General features: G+C 36.6%; 1 protein-coding gene across 4 annotated transcripts in view; it reads right to left on the reverse strand.

Moving 5' to 3' along the window:
- The window catches only part of bicd1a (bicaudal D homolog 1a), a 38147-nt gene that overhangs the window by 3557 nt on the left and 16402 nt on the right, over positions 1 to 18188 (reverse strand). For 3 of the 4 annotated variants that reach the window (XM_056261336.1, XM_056261338.1, XM_056261337.1), the window contains exons 2-7: positions 14891 to 15103; positions 10477 to 10629; positions 9069 to 9545; positions 4739 to 5848; positions 4488 to 4639; positions 2895 to 3105 (exon numbers count right to left, since the gene is read on the reverse strand). In XM_056261336.1, the coding sequence (XP_056117311.1) occupies positions 2895 to 3105; positions 4488 to 4639; positions 4739 to 5848; positions 9069 to 9545; positions 10477 to 10629; positions 14891 to 15103 (2316 nt within the window). Of the gene's footprint in view, positions 1 to 2120; positions 3106 to 4487; positions 4640 to 4738; positions 5849 to 9068; positions 9546 to 10476; positions 10630 to 14890; positions 15104 to 18188 lie in introns of those variants that run through there. The other variant, XM_056261335.1, reaches the window with a different exon arrangement.

The following is an 18188-nucleotide window of genomic DNA, read 5'->3' on the forward strand; positions in this document are numbered from 1 at the left end:
TTTAGAGATAAAACTCTTTATATTCGATTATCATGAAAACAAATCTCAGGGAACGATTTAGTCTGTACCAATGTGTTATTACACCTGAGGTTCATTTTGTGCCGGAGTTGTCCTTTAAGGGGCATCATTACCAGGAATAATAAAAAGTGTTTTTATGATACGGGGTATCTTCACTGTTGTAATCTATTTATAAAAGTGTTACGCTGCTAGAGCATGAATGTGATTGGTTTATTTGACATACTGTAGTGACATATTACATCAAGGTGACACAGGTGAAGCGGATCAGACTGGTTTCCATTACACTACAATAGAACTCTGTGATTTACAAACACTATCTACTGAGTCACATTATGCACAATACACATCACATAAGTTTAAGCAAGGCACAGGAAACAGCAATATTAGAAAACGAAACTAGACCTGAAATCTCTGATCACTCCTAGGAAAAACACCTCTCTTTTTCAAAGGCTTGTCTTTACATGTAAATGTAACCGCTGTCTACCATCAGAACTGCATGATAACATGATAACACAGAACTGTGGTATCTTGGTCAGTCTTGATTGAGCAATAGTAACACAGATGTTCTGATGTTCTGAACCTTCGACTTGTCAAATGCTTTTTGGCCCACAGCTCCTTAAACAAAGGTCATTCTAAAAAGCGAGTGCCATTTTTGTATTATATATGACAGTAAAAGTTGTCATCCATTATTTGTTGCAAATTTTGAAACTTGTTTTTGTTTCTTTTGTCACAAGAATGCTTTTCTGGCATTCTCCTTGCTACATTAGCAAATATTCACATTTTGATGAAGAAATATGTAAATAAAAGTTAGCAATTCTCTCTATATTTTTAGATTTTAGTTAATAAATGAGTGAGTGGACAAGAAGGGTTCATTTCCTGAAAGGATGGAGGATTAATGGGATTGCATTTATTTAATATTTATTGATTTAAGTAAAAAAAATATACAGTAATATAAATATAAACATTGATCAGCGAACATAAACAGAAGCTCAAACGAACCTGCTTGATGCGTGAGAACAAACCTCATTGGTTCTCGCACATCAAGCGTACATGCTTGAGCCTCGTTTACCACAACTGATGTGTGAGTTGATGAATGTTTATGTTCATCATATTTGGGCTAAAGCACCCAATTCATATTTTTACGATCTCTTTATTAACTTTGTGAAGCATCAAAGTGATAGTTGCGTAGCTTGTCAATGGAAGGACAAAGCTCTCAGATTTCATCAAAAAGATCTTCATTTGTGTTCCGAAGATGAATGAAAGTCTTATGTGTTTGGAACGACATGAGCGTGAGTAATTAATGAAATTAATTTTCATTTTTGGGTGAACTAACTAACCCTTTAACCTTGTTAAAATACATTAAAATTCATACATTTAGCTTGAGATGGCACAATCCATTTGTTTAAAACTTAAACACATGAGAATGAGAGAATGTTTAAAATAATTAAGAAATTTACTTAAAATCCTTATCAAACTTGAAAAGGCACCAGTTTCATAGAATGACTCATGAATGAATGACACATTTGATGCGGCTCTGTAGCCTGTACTCTACAGCTCAGTGAAATGCAGTAGCTGGGCAGCAGGCAGCATAATATGCAAGAACCCATCCCTGCATTTGCATATGGCAGATCCTGCACTGCCATATGCCGCGTCCATGAATAGAACAGCTCTCTCTGGCACATTTTATCATACAGGGTGCCTTGGGATCTGAGCATTTTCTGCTGGCACAGGAGTTTGAATTTATCTTTAGAACAGGTTTAATATGATTATAGATAGGCTACTGCTCATGATTCCTGTATAAATCACTTTGAAACACTCACAAAGCTTCAAGACTGATGCTACTTAGATATAAATGCAAAGGTAACTGTTCTATCCTGAAATGCACACTGTCACCAGTGGATGGAGCTATAGTTATGTCAGATGTGCTGTTTGCTAAAGCAAAAAAACAACTGAAAACTCCATCACACAAACTAACTGCTTGGCATGCAGTATGTAGCACCCATTTCATCGAGCCATGAAATGGAAGCACACATGCAGGGATGATATTCCAACAGATACATGCACCAATCAATACCTGTTTCGCTTTAAGGAATAGTTCTTCCAATATGATCCGAATGCATTACTGATGCAGATTCCAGCAATTATGCTTGGAAAAACCTGTTTTCTTACCCAGTCCGCAAAAATAATAATACATCAAACACAGGTAGTGCAATTTCTTTGATTTAATCTTATATTTTTATACATCATTATATTAATAAGTACCATCCCACAAAGCCATGATGTGACCCAAATGTATCTAGAGTTAGCAAAACATAATTGTTGAAATTTCAAGTAGTATCAATTAAATCCCTGAGTTGAATCAAACATTCATTCAAGATGGAAACCAGTCTGTCCTTAAACTGTGTCACCTACTGAGGGTCAGTACTAGGGATTCTGGGAATCCCAGGCTGGACTAGAGAGTTTCTTGAAGCGGTCGAAGGCGTGAACTGAGTCGCATTGGAGCGCTTGCGAGATCTCACGGAACGTGGCGACGGTTGGCGAGCGCCCAGGACAAGAGAACGGTAAGGGGAAGTCGGAGCAGACCTGGGAACATGAGTATCAGATTGGCCAGAGTCTCCACTATGAACAATATGACAAAACTCTATACTCAACGTCTCTGGGTCTAAGACCAAAGTCTGAGTGCCTAGGTTCCACTGCGACTGGCCGAGGAAAAACGGCTGGGCTGAGGAGGTCCAGGAGGAGGATGGAGAAGGAACATCAAGTGAAGGAGAGCTACAGGCTGATGCAACCGTATTGTTTTGGAATAGACAGGAAGGAGGTTTTGAAACCGATGCAGTGGGACTAGGGGGAGCAGTGAGTGCAGTTCGATGACTTACTTTTTGAGGGCTGCTCTTAATTCTTGGCACTTTCCCTCCACGGCCACAGTACGACTGCTCGTGGTCAAACTCCAGGTCCTCCAGGCGTTGTGTGAGGGCCAGTTTCTGCTGAATGGCCATTCGCAGGAGGGAGTTCAGAGTCTTCTTTTCATCTTCAGCGGCAGCCAGCTGCCTCTGCATCTCATCTAGTTGAGTTACGTACTCGTCACATCTAGAGAAAGAGGGAGAGAGAACCTCAAAATGACTCGGAGTGATTAAACATAAAACATCAGAACACGTTGTACAACAGTGGTTCTCAATCTGGGGGCCTTAGAAATGATTTAATGATTGAAGACAAAACAAGCTTTTAGATATTTATTATTTTAATTCACCCGATCAAAAACTTTTTTTTAATGAAGTACAAGATTCACATATAGAATAGTTAGTAATAGTAATAGAATAGGATATTTTATAGAAGTGATTTTTACACCTGTAAAAGTCATGTTAATAAAAAAGAAAGAAAACAAGGACATTTTTATAATGAATATACATTAGAAGCTGTAGAGTAGAAATTGTGATTTATAAAATATTTTTTACAAATCATTCTCCTTAATTCTTATCCAGTAAATCAGAAACAATTGGAAAAATCATGGGGAATTTGAATATTGTTGTGGACAATGGGGGCCCATGGAGTCAAAATGGTTCAGAGCCACTGCTGTACAAGAATTAAGAAATGAGTAATCTAGAATCTTAACTCTAAGGAAACTTCAAAAACATGCATATGGAATGCATATTTCTACTGCAATGTATTTGTGAAATAGAATATTCAACCTGAAAAAAATTAATGAGTCTAATTCTTTTTACTGAGTCAAAAACATACAGCACAACCATTGTAATCCGATTCATAAAACCGTTTTTTTTGTGTGTGTGTGACTCAAACACATGTAGCTTAGCTTGACTGGTTGTTTATATGATATTGTGTAGCTACAATTACATATAATGCATTTTGTCTGTATTATTTTATAAACATTAAAGAATTAGTTATGTTGTCATTTTTTCATTTATTTAGTATAATTGCTGTTTAATACATAGTTCAAGCTAATTATTGGATTCCATTTTTGGTACTAAAAGACATTTTAAGTCAATAAAGAAATTAAAATGTCTATTTAAAAAGCAGCCAGCCATTTAATACTTCAATAAACAAAATAAAAAGTCTATTTAAATCATCTTTAAATATATTTGTTATTAAAAATATCTCATCATTTGGCAATGAAATGTATAAATGTATAAGATATGCGGCAAAAGTAATAAAAAAGTCTTTATAGAATCGTTAAGAGGAATCTGAGCCTAAATCGACTCCCATTCTTACCGACAGTATGACAATAAATAAATGGCTATTTAGCCATTGGCTAACATTATTTCCTACCTAGGTGATTTCAGACGAACAGAAAAGTTAGTTTCAGAGTTAGAGCAAGTACATTTTAAAGAAAGATTGCACATTTTTTGAAGAATCATGGAATGATAGGGTCAGGAAAGTGTATGTAAAAAGAAAGTATTTATAATTTTGTGGATTTCCTCAATTATATTAAGACCATTTAATGGCCGAAAATGTACCTTGTGGCAAACATTGCCCTCAGTGAGGAGAAGGTGGCCGCGTCTTCTTTGAGGGCCTTCAGTTCATTTCTAAGCTTCATCATTGTCTCCGTCACCATGGACTTTTCATTTTCATATTTGCTCTTCAGGTTCGCCAGGGCCACCTCGGCAGTCTAAAAAGAAGTTGTGTATATGCTTTTATTTGAGACCAAACACAACAGGAGATATTGGGATGTGTAGCAAAAACATATAAACTTGACCTTCTACAGTACCTGTTTGTTGGCTTTCAGGACAAGACGCAAGGTGGCGATCTGCTCTCTTTTGGTGCTCAAGAGGGATTTGAGCTTCAGGATCTCCTCCATGCAAATCTCCTTGTCCTTATCGAGGATGGGTGCCAACTCTCGTGCCGCAGCCCTCTGCCTAGACAACTGGAGCGAGCGGTCCACAGCTTTCTGCAGGTGCCTGATCTGGTCACGGATGATGGCGTTGAGGTTATAGATGTTCATGGGCTCCCTGCGGAGATCACCGGTCTCTGGTATTGGGGAGGGCGAATGAGATGAACCATTGATTGGCGACCCAAAGGGGGTTCTGTTGGGACTTCCTGTTTCCCCTTTAGTTCCTTCCCCAAGGGGTTCCTTTGATGGAGAGTCTTGAGGACTCTTGGACATGTCTGAGGAGTTAGCAGCCGCGAGACGGCGAGCTAAACGTGGAGAAAGCAGGGCTCTTGGGTCCTCGGGGCCTTTGAGACTGCCGCTACGCGTGACCCGGCTCTGGCGGTAGTAGTCCAGCATGACACGGTTCGGCGTCTCGTTGTTGCACAAGCAGACATGGTGGTAAAGCTGAGCAAGTTCCTCACTAAATGTAACCAGCTCGTCCTGAGCTGCGTTCAGCATACCGTTACTTTCACTAGCCATACCCGAAGCGCACCGGAGCTCTGCTTCCAGACTGCTAACCCGCTCGCGGCCCTCACGGCAGGCTTTCTCCAAACATTTCACCTGCTCTTCGAGAGCCTGGACCTTTCCTTCACTGTGGTTGCTTTCTTCTGATTGGCTCTCCACAGACTGGTTATATTTTTCCTTCAAAGCCTTAAGCTCCGCCTTCAAGTCAATGACCTCAGTCACGGCAACTCTGTATTTGCACTCCAGAAGTTCTATTCCATTGATGTCCGTCTCGTACTCGCAGCAACCGTTTATGGGCCCGTCGGCCTTCTCAGACTCCTCAGTGTCAAACTCCTTGTCGCTGTGGAGGCGCTTCATAGCATTGACGCACTCCGTAAGGCGGTGAACGCGACTGTGTTGCTCAGTTAAGGCGCCCTGCGTGTGCTGCAGTTGAGTTTGAGATTCCTGCAGGTTGGCAAGCAGAATCGCCTTCTCTCGCTCAACCTAGTAGACAAGAAGACACAGCTAGTTAGCAAATACCAAGAAGGTCTAAAATACTATCGTTAGCATAGCCATTTATTTACACTACCGTTCAAAATTTTGGGATCAGTAAGAGTATTTTTTTAATTAATTAAATACTTTTATTCAGCAAGGATGCAGTAAATCGGCCAAAAGTGACAGTAATTGAAAGTCATTTATAATGTTACAAAAGATAAATAAATGCTGTTCCCTTGAACATTCTACTCATCAAAGAATATAAAATTATCATAGTTTCTACAAAAACTTTAAGCAGCAAAACTGATTTCAACATTGATAATAATAAGAAATATTTCTTGGGTATCAAATCAGCATATTATAATGACTTGGGATCATGTGACAATGAAGACTGGAGTAATGATGCTGAAAATTGAGCTCTCATGACAGGAATAAATTACCTTTTAAAATATATTAAAACAGAAAATAGTTATTTTAAATTATAAATACATTTCATAATATACTGTTTTACTGTGTTTTCGATCACATAAATGCAAGCCTTGGTGAGCATAAGAGATTTTTTTCTAAAATCTTACTAAAATGTATGCAGTCATATTTATCCAAAGTAACTTAATGACAAACATCACAAGCATTTTATAATATGTCAAGAATATTTGCAGTACACAATGCAAAGTTGCAAGTATAAACTAAAGTAGCTCGGCTGGCTATAATACTATAATGATTTTTTATTTATTTATGCTGCTTCCTATCTTATTCCATCTGAACACAGCTACTTTTCAATTGCTGCCAATGGACAAAGATGATTTTTTGGTCCAGATAATGTACAACATCTACCGGCAGGTGAGCAAGTAATACTTACCAGCCAAACCTTGACTCCGTGGCAAATAAATACAAGGGTTGGATTTCAAAGAAGTGTAGGCTTCTTTTGGAATGTCAGCAATGAACAATATTTTCTCAAGAATGGTTAGTCCCACTAATCACAGAAATGTCAACAAAAAGGCAACCGTCATTGAATTACATGATACCTTTAAAAAGAGCTATTCATAGGAGCCTAATTTTATTTAATTCACTTTCTCTAGTAAAGACCTTATCTACAATATTCTTGATAGAAAATTTCAAAACAAAAAAACATGGAATATTTCACTTCGTATGAAATTCCACTCAACAGACAGGTGTGATAGTTAGGTGTGTAAGCTTGCTTGTCACAAATTTAGCAAAAATGCAGACATGTGATTCCTGTCATTGAGCTCAAGTGCTGCTTAATTGCTTTTTGATCACTCATTGTATCAGAAGCGTCAGCCATCTAATGCTTGAGGCTGAGATAGCGAAACACAATCGATTCCTTCCTGGAGGGGATCCAAGAAGAACAATATAGGGGAGGATGAGGAAACACTTTTTGTTTGGATAAATGCCAGGCAATTACAGTTGCTTGAGGGGTGAGAAAAGAATTCATTATAGCCAAGCAGTGATATAAATGTGTAAAATGCTCATCTAAATAGGAACTAATACTGTAGCACTAGCAGCTAATTTGTGCAATAGGAGTCTGCAATAACAGGCTTCTGGCTATGTATTTGATGTTTAAGAGAAAACATGACTGCAGCCACATTCCCCAGAGGAGACCATTAAATACAAACATGTTATATAATACTTATCATGAAATTGATCTGTTTAGACTATGTGGATGAATTTATCTGTGGTAACATTGTTTTTATTTTTATTTTATCATACATGACCAAATGGCCATAGTGTTTTCAATCGATCATTACAGATACAGGTAGATGTAATTAATTTTATCTTAAAATTCAAATGATACATTTTAATAAATTATATTGTTTTATATAATACATGATTTTATTATATTAAACTTTTTTTTTTTTTTTTTTTTTTACATATACCATTACATTTACTCCTTTAAGCAGCCGATGCTCTCTATGTTTCTGTGTCCGCACTGGCAGATTTTCTATTCTTGTCCCATGCTGTCTTTCTTGCTGAATATGCCCGTGGCACACACACACATACAAATACATTACTGTGTCCTGCTTTTACATGGACAGTCACAAAGCACTCACTCATAATTGTAATCAACCTGACAGTAGCATCCCAAAGCACAAAAGAGACCATTGCATTTACTGCATTCAACTTTCCTTCACTCAAATTTACACTTAAACTCTTTAATACCAGGTAAGATAATTTTGCCAAAAAGGAAGGCATCACTTAGATGTCCATTGAAACTGACTGGATGCACAATGGTTTATGTCTAAGGTTTAAGGTATCTTTAAGGTATCATTAGATGCCACCAAAATGTAATGAAAAGCTTGTCACACAACAAGTCAATAGTTGCCCATTAATGCACCGGATAACAGCGGTTTTCCCCCAAAGCACCCCTCGTTGATTTATCTGACTATGAATATCTGAGCAAAAACAGACTAAAAATGTACTAAAAAGGCCTGGATGAATTAATGAACAACTAAATAGTCATTCTTACAGATAAAAAGAAAAAGAATGGAATAAACAATTAAAAAAATTCTAAACAATCTAAAAAATCTAAAAATTTAAAAGATCTAGTTTAAAAATGTAAAGCATTGTAATAAGCTCTTTTCAAATACATTTTTTTGTGGAATTTTTGGCTTTTTTTTAGGGATTTTCCTGCATGAACTATGTTTAAAGGTGGGGTGTGTGATTTTCTTTTTTGACCATTTTTTCAAAATCATTTGAAATCCTATTCCTAACCACTTAACTTACAGCCACTGGGTTAGAAGCACTGAAATGAAAATCGAAAAACTCTACAAAACTCCAGCCAATCATTTCCAAGACCACCTAGAATCAGTGAACTGTAAGTGCGTCAATCAAACGGTCGTACCATGCCCCCCTCCCCCGTCCCCCTCGTGCGCGTGACCCCTTCGTGCCCATACTCAAAGCTCGTGACCCAGTCACAGTAAGTGCAAGGTCGCCCCGGTACAGAGAGAGAGAGTAAGCGCATGATTGCGCGTCCATGTTCTTCGAATGGGTGGAGTCAGGGCCAGCATTGGAGGAAAGAAGGTAGGACCTTTTGGGTTGTGTATTTTCAAAATCTGCCGGCCGTTTTGCAAATCCCATACCCTACCTTTAAGATTAAGTGTTTAATTCAAATAAATCTAATTAAAACAAATGTTGCTCTCCAGCTTAATTTCATAATCTGGTTTTGTTGCAATCCCTATATATTTTATGCCTTAAGTGTCATGTGACTAACCTGTAGGAGCTGTTGCTTGAGTTTCTGTATCTCAGACAGGTTGAGTTCGCTGAAGAGATCAGAGACGGGGTGCAACACCTCTCCCTTCCTGCCTCCCGGTCGGTGATATTCTCCATTCACCTTTGGTCCATGCCCATTGCAGTCATTACATCGGTTACTGTCCTCATTGTTGGGGCTAGACCCGGATGCAGACGTGCCGTTGGTCGCTGCCTCCTCTGTGAACTTCAATCCCTCCACGGCAGAGATGGCCAGGTGGGTGCTGGCTCCATACACGCTCTCCGTCAGGCTGAGCTGATGGGCCAGCTCCTTTCTGAGATTGTTCTTTTGCTCTCTCTCACTCTTCAGAGCATCCAATGCCTCCTCCAACTGGCCTTCAGAGATTTCTTTCAGGCGCAAAGCATCTTCCAGCTGGCTGTTGAGGAGCACCGTCTCTTCCTCAAGTACTTTGATTTCATGCTTTAGACCTTCGTATTCCACCTGTAAATTTGAAAAGGGTTGACAATTATTATATATATATATATATATTTAAATTTACTAAATAACTGACCTCAGTACCCAATATAGCACATAATTAAATATATTAAAATAGAATAAAATAAGACATAAATGCTTTTTAGCATTTAAATCTATATTTATAGTTAAAACAGATTATAATATTATAATGTATAATATATTGTATATTATTATATATACTTATACATAAAATATGTTAAGTAAATATAATTATGGAAAACATTTAGCTGAAATGTGACTAAAGTATATGTTTAATATTTTTTTGTACTATAATTTTTATTTATTTATTTATTATTATTACTATTTCTTTTGCAAATTGGTGGGTGTATTTATATTAATTTTACTTAAAAATATCCAATAACATCTGAGGTAATTTGGCAGCACACACAATGTGATTTCCCCAAAGTAAAACATGTTTATAGGTGAACATGCTTTCCCATCAAATCCTCCTATAAAATCATAGTCCTAAATCTTATCCTCCTAAAATCAGAGGAAATCATTATGAAAATGTTGTTGTAACCCCCCGAACCCCAACCTTAAACCTAGCCCTCAAATTTGATTGGTTAATAGGAATGTTATTTCAGGATCAACAAGGATGGTGATCCAGAAACATGACCTACTTGGACAAATCATGTTACGCTTGAAGCTACAGTAGGAAAAACAGCCTGCTTAATTTTAAGGGGGGGAAATAGGGGGCTAAAACTAAATTCTGAACATTTTTGGTGCAAGAAACCTGACAAGCTAGTGTGAAGAAAAACTATTTACAAATATTTACAAAAGCTATATCCTCTGTAAGTAGCATAGACACAATTAATGTGACTACATGTAAGTATACTGGCTTTTGCTCACATAGAATTACATTGTGTTTCACAATTAGTGTGTGTAAATAGCCTACCTGATTCTGCTTTAGTGTTGACACTAGTTTCTGTAGAGTGATGTTCTCCTCCTCCAGTTCAGTGTAGTCCTGCAGCAGTCTGGTCTCTCTGAACTTATACTCTCTTATTGCCTCTCTCATCCTGCTCCTCTGTAGCTCTAAAATATCATTATTCTGAAAGAGAGAAATGGGAAGGACAACAGAAAAAAGTGAGTCATTTGGCTTTTTAAGCATGACCCCATTTCAGAAGAAAAGATGACTGACAAAATAAGCTTGCCAATGCTTGATTGAACTGGGAGCCAGTGCAATTGAAGAAGCACAAGGGTAATGTGTTGGTGTAAAGATGTAGACATGTCAAGAGACGAGCAGCTGAATTTTGTATAAATTGCAACCTCTTAATGGATTTTGCCGGTAGACCCCAAAAAAAGCGCATTACAGTAATCAAGCCTAGATGTAATAAAGCCTTTCTGCATCAGGTTGGAGTGTCGATTAACAATTTCAGTTTTAGAATAATTTAATTTAAGAAAGTTATGTTTCATCCATGCCTTTATTTATAAGCAGAGAGAGTTGAAGAGGCAAAAGTGAAATAAGGCTGAGTGCAAATAATATAAATCTGGGTTTAGAGAGCATAGCAATGGCAGCCCATGTCATACTTCTGGATAATATGCCCAAGAGGCAGCATATAAATACTATACAGAATAGGACCCAACACTGACCCCAGAGGGATACCTAGTCGTAATGGCACAGTCTGAGATCTATTAGTACCCAGGTAGACCCACGGGGAACGTTCTGAATGTTAAGATGTAAACCAGTTGAAGTGCCAAAAAGTCCAAACCACCTATATGCAGTCTGTCCACTTTATATGTGACACTTGCAATGTTTACCAAGGATTTTATGACTAAATCTCTGAAAAGAGGCTATTAATAAAATAAAATAAAATAAACAATTAGCAGCAATAAATCCTATATATCCATTTAGAGTCTCCTTATTTTTATTATAGTGGTGGTATGTGGGAGTATGCCATGATAAATCTTTCTAAGCAACATATAAAGATCCTTTAGCCTTACATATAATAGCATTGTGTCTGTGAGTCAGAGTCTATGATGATACTGATCATGTCCATACTTGTGCAGACAAGAATGCTGGGTAACAAATTGCTTTCCGTCAGAGGAAACCAAGTCAGCACTTTCTTCCTCAAAGTTCAATCTATATGGGAAAGCCGAAACAAAGGCTTCTTTAACAGCTAAAACAGAATGTGACAACAAGAAGACAAAACATTGAATACATCTCAATGTGTCTGAAAATGTACTGTAGCATTAATCTATATAAAGGTGAGCCACAATGAGTGGCCAAAAAAAGGTACCTCTTTATGGCTTTCTACCAAGGTACCGGCCCTTTTGTTTGCACAAGCATTCACAGTGTAGTAATCTTTGAAATACTTTAAAACATTCTTCAAGAGCAGATTGCTGGAAAATCTCAATTGCTTAGAGAGAACCCCCCACCATTGCACAAATTGGGCAAAACTGCTGATGAAGAGTTAAAGGTGTGGAACAGACATGGGAACAGAGCCAGCCTTGGGAGAAACCTAGATGCTGATTGGGCAGTAGGACAGGCGTGAGGTGCATTGCATGCATATTTTAATAATCTGAATAATCTAATAATCTGAATAATCTGTATGCTACCATTCAAAAGTCTGAGGACAGTAAGACTTTTTTTCTGAGATTAAGAAAGAAATTGAAGGATGCATTAAATTGGCCAAAATTAACAGTTAAGACATTTATATAGTCTATTTTTCAAAGAATCCTGAAAAAAATCAACAAGAAAAAAAACAAAAAAAACAGCATAATTGTTTTCAACATTGATAATAATAATATATGTTTCTTGAGCACCATATCAACAGAATGATTTCTGAAAGATCATGTGACACTAAATTGTATATATTTAATTGTATTTAATTTCAAATTGTGATAATTTCACAATATTATTCTTTTCGTAGTATCTGTGTGCCAAAAAATGTAGTCTTGGTGAACTTAAGCCATGGTGACTTCTTTTAAGATTACAAAATCTTACCTTTTTAATGATAGTGTATTTGTATATAAATTATATATATATATATATATACACACACACACACACACACACACACACACACACACACACACACACACACACACACGTATACTACCGTTCAAAAGTTTGGGGTCAGTGAGAATTTTATTTTTATTTTTTGGAGGAAAGAAATCAATACTTAATTTGATCGAAAGTGACAGTAAAGACATTTATAATGTTACAAAAGATTCTATTTCAAACAAATGCTGTTCTTTTGAACTTCCTATTCATCAAAGAATCCAAAAAAAAAAAAAAAAAAAAACTGTACAACTGACAGAACTGTTTCAACATTGATAATAATAATAAATGTTTCTTGAGCATCAAATCCTCATATTATACTGATTTGTGAAGGATCATTTGACACTGAAGACACTGACACTGGTGATGCTGAAAATTCAGCTTTGATCACAGGAATAAATTACACTTTACTATATATTCACACAGAAAACAGCTGATTTACACTGGAATAATATTTAATACTATAACTGATTTTTGTTGTATTTTTAATCAAATAAGCGCAGCCATGGTTAGCAGAAGAGAATTCTTTTAAAAGTATTTAAAATCGTACCGACCCCAAACTTTTGAACGGTAGTGTATATATATAATTTGACATCCTATACTGTAGTGTCTATGGGGAAAAAAATGTGTGTAGACATTCACTGAAGCTGCAAAAAATTCTATCCAAATTTAACTGAAGCTGTCTCCAATAAATTTGCCACTCATTACTGGAATAAAAAGATCAAACATTGTTATAGTGTAAGATATTTTGCAAACCCTGGACAATGACCTTCCCATGAGCTGGTATATTGATTACTGCACACAATATCACAGCTCACCCAGAGGATGTGATGTCTCATTGCATATTTTAAGCAATGCCAGGCCAGTTCAAATGAGCTGGGCATGAACTCCAGGGGATTACTGACCAATTATCTCCCACTAAAGCTCTATTGTAGCAGTGGTAATCATGGGCTTCACACACTCAGGGGTCAGGAGCAGTGCAGTACTTAAACAGCAAACCTAGCATGTGCCGTGCCAGAAACTGCAACAGTAATGCTGGTTTTAAGGCTGAAATACTCCACACACATTATGAAGTACACAAAGGCTAAAATTTACCTAGTGGCACCAAATGGTATTGCAAAGATAATGACTTCCTAAAATTCCTTCCGATACTCTTCCATTGGTCAACAAATAGAAAGACCCGTCTCAAACCCGCACAGATTTTTGGGAAGTCAGTCTACGAATTGCTTTCTTATATTGTTCCTGTACAGTAAACTAGAATATGAAAAAGTATTTTAACATTGAAAAAATGTTAGAAGACTTCAAGGAATGATGAGCAACTCTCAAACAACTTGTGAAATAGCAGTTATGAACACATTGTGCGGGTCTAAAATTTATGGCACACACCATACGTCTCTATTACCATTACATCGACATACATTGATATCAATTGAAAAAAAAAAAGGATTTGTCTTGACAACACTGAAATGAAAAAAACAATGCAGGAAAACTTTTGCAGGTAATGTAATTTTTTTTCCTACTGATGAAATATGTTCAACTGCTTTGCTAAAAGACATTTACCAAGAGCAGGATTAAACAAACAATAAATTGATTTCTAAAGCCACTTTTGTAATGGCTATCTAATGATTTAAAACTTAAAGTCTGCATGAAATGGATGTCCCGATAGTCTGTTCTGCCCTACTATGGCGTAAATGGCTTCTCGAACAAGAAAAATTGTAGGTAGGTAGGGATTGATTTTGTCCATCGGGAATTGATTGGTTGGTTGTGGTTTACTAATGCTGTGATGTCATGTGAGTGACAGGATGTCCTGCCCTCGCACCAGAGAAGGTCATCATTCAGAGAAGAGATGTCGTTCCATTGATTATTTGAGCTATAAATGAATAAAAATGCAAATTTTGATGTAATCTAGGCTGTCAGAGTACCTGTTTGTACTGTGATAATTAAGCTATTCTAAATTTAAGGTATGTGACCGCAGGGTGAAAAACTTCATGAAATTCCCTGTCTCATAGGACAGCAGTGGCCGTGTGTGTGTACAGTGTGTCTTTGTGCCGACCTCAGGGTATTTCTCTTATGCCCCAGCTTAGCCGTGGATTTGCCCCCTACAATGCACTATGGCGACAGTCTCTGACCCTGACACCAACGACTGCTGACACACTACACGCACACAGACTCACTGCCCTCAAAATAACCTTTTGGTCCAAGATAAACTTCATAAAATTAATTACTTCCAGAAAGGGTGTAGTAACTTATGTACTGTGGAATGTGTGCTGATGGCAGTTCCACCAGTAAAAGAAAATACACAACTCACCTCTTTGAGGTCTTGCACCAGAGCGTTGAGACGTTCGGTCTCCCCTTGGGCGTTGGAGGCCGCGGAGCTGCTCAGTTTGAGCTGGGTTTGAAGGTCCACCAGACGTCCCATGTAATAGGCCTCTTTAGAGGCAGACTCCTGCAGCAACGTCTCTTCGTTTGTCTCACCATCCTCTGCTACTTTACGCTGGGTGGTGTATGCCTGACCGAACGCCTAGAGGAAAATCAACGACAGAGACTGAGGAATAGGGAGGAAAAAAATGGTACATCAGTGTTCAATTTAAAGAAATTTCTACAGAAATGATGGGTATGTTCACAACAGCATACTACCAGGAAAGGATGCATTAACCCTCTGGGGACCAAGAACGTGCCCGCGCGTTTTGCTGTTTTTTTTTCACATAGCAGCAACATAGACTTAAAATACTCCGTCATTTATGGTCATATAAATAAAATCAATACATGATTATAAACTATAGAGGGTCTTCTTTTTTTGTGTACACTCACATTAACATCAAAACCTTGTGTTTTTTTTTTTAAATAAATAAAATAAACAGGGTGCGCTTTCAGCTCACTCTGTCTCCGCAAAAATCTTTCTGAAACATGTCTGGAAAATGAACGGAAACTCCGCTAATACTTATCACACAAACATGAAACATACGTCTAAAGAACGCTTTAAATTTCTACTTTTAAATAAAACAATTCACATTTAAAACAAATATTCTCCTGCAATGTAATCTGTCTGAAACTAAAGAGAAGTACAGTTTCTCCTGTCTCAGCTCATTATCGTTAATTTGTTCACACCCACTCGCAGAGCGCGCTATTCATAAGATAATGTGTTGAGGCCATTTGCAAAATAGATAAACGCCCCCAGGCAAATGCTGTAAACACACAATATTTTTTAGTCAGATTAAGATTCGTCTTGCGCGGCTATGAGGAATAATCCTGGGACATTTACCACAGAACAAGTGCTGGTTTCACTTCGAGGAGGAGCAACAGATTCAGCTGAGAAGTGTAAGTGTTTTGTGCTTTGTTCTAATGGCGATATAGAATAACGTTAGTGTCTGTAAACGGAAAAATAGCATAGCCTACTGTTTTGTGAATCATGTTTCTCTGTGTGTGTGTGTGTGTGTGTGTGTGAATGAATGAACGCACAGATACGCACTTACAGACGAAATAAAATAACATTTCTTTGACTAGTTTTGGATAAAGTTTTTCAAATCAAATAAGCATCAAATAAGCTTAAAATAAGCTTCACAATAAAGACATCAAATAAGCTTATGTTTTGTCAATAAACTAATCAACTAAGATGTTTGTTCCAATGCAAGCTATATCAAAATAATGAATCCTCAACTTTGAAATATGTATGATCAAACTAAGACATTTATGGAAAAAGACTATTTTCTTTTCAAGATGTTTCCAACTCTAACTTTGAACTGAAATAAAACCATGTCTATATGGTGAAGGGTGTGTGATAGAAGTGTCCAGAGTATGCACCCTATATTTTAAAGAAGAACATTTAATTATTTGCGATACATTATTCATTCACAAAGAATTCAGGGACATTATTCATTTCCCTAAAGGTTAGAGTTTTCCTCATTTTTTAAATTAAGGCATTAAGATTTTTTATTCCTCTTTTTAGTCAACTTTAGCATGGGTGTTTTCACTTATTCTAAGCAGTGTGTGTGTGTGTATATATATAATTAAAAAGCAATTTTAACCAGAAACCAGTCCTTTGTTGTGTATCTTTGGATTATGTTGTGTTGTAAATAAATCCAAACAATCTAAAAGCCATTCTTTTTTAAATCTCCTCATTCTTTGTGCAAGGCTCCTCCTAATGATAGGGCCTGATAGCACCTAATAGGGCCATTATGGGAGGGTCTTTGTCTTTCTCAGGTGTGAAATGCCATACATATTAAAGAGAGATCACGCCTCCCCGCATAAAGCTTTCTCACACTAAACACGTCATACACATTCTAAAAGACTTTATTGACTTATCTGAATGAGTAGTCAGGATGATTCTCACATAGTTTTGGAGCAAATATTCTAGACTATGTGATACAATTTTCAAAAGTCTTGTGAATAATCAATATGTGTTTTGTGGCTTTATTTCAGAAACTTTTATTTTTAAGTTTTTCAATAACCATGCATAAATAATATTCTCTCAAAAATACAAACATGTAAATACATGTTGCTCAAAGATTATGGTAGCCCCGTTTGTGCTATATAGAGTGAATTTACACCTTTGCCATTAACATGTTTATAAATAACTGAAAAAAGCACAAATGTCAGTGCATGTCAAAACATCCCAAGGGCCTCAAAAAACCCTTGGTCCCCAGAGGGTTAAATTGATCAAAAGTAACAGTAAAGACATTTTAAATCAATGCAACAAAAGATTTCTATTTAAAATAAATGCTGTTCTTTTGAACTTTCTATTCATTAAAGAATCCTGAAAAAACATATCCACAAAAATATTAGGCAGCAAGCAACTGTTTTCAACATTGATAAATGATGTTAAAATGATTTCTGAAGGATCATGTGACACTGAAGACTAGAGTAATGATGCTGAAGATTAAGCTTTACCGTCACAGGAATAAATTACATTTTAATATATTTTAAAATAGAAAAGTTATTTTAAATTGTGATAATATTTCACAATACAAAAAAAGTCTACTATATTTGCCAGAAAGTGTACAATACAATCAGAGCCACATGCAATGTTCTCAACTCAACCCCAACTTAACTATTCAATATCATTATTGTAAAAATTCCCAGAAAAAGTATCATTAAATTATTCAGATTCATTTTCGAAGTTATAGACTCACATAATGAATTTGTGTAAACAATGTAGCAAATTATTTTTTAAAACATATTTCTGTATGCTGCACATATTTTTAAAATAGTACACAGTATGCAGTTAGCTTTATACTATTATTTCATTCTGAATCTGTTTCAGAAAAACAGGAAAACTTGGGAACTCTCAACTAGAAGTTTAGGCATATTGAGTCTTTGCATGGCATAAGAACATACCGATTTATAACAAATGAGCAATCAATCACATTGATGGATATGTGCCATTAGCAATTGTCAAGAACAATTAAGTGACTCTCTTGAGTAAATTAACCAAAAAAACACAATAATGTGTCATTACAAAATGACAGACTAGATCTTGCTCAGATTTGACTGAGATGTCAGCACTCAAAAAACAACAACAGCAAGTATGTATCACCATTATGGTTAGATAGTACAATATGTGATGTGTTTATTAAATGTAAGTTTTATGCCAATTAAATAAAAAATTG

This window comes from Rhinichthys klamathensis, unplaced genomic scaffold (assembly GCF_029890125.1).
Source record: "Rhinichthys klamathensis goyatoka isolate OS25496 unplaced genomic scaffold, OSU_Roscu_1.1 h1tg000181l_1, whole genome shotgun sequence".
NCBI classification, from domain to species: Eukaryota; Metazoa; Chordata; class Actinopteri; order Cypriniformes; family Leuciscidae; genus Rhinichthys; species Rhinichthys klamathensis.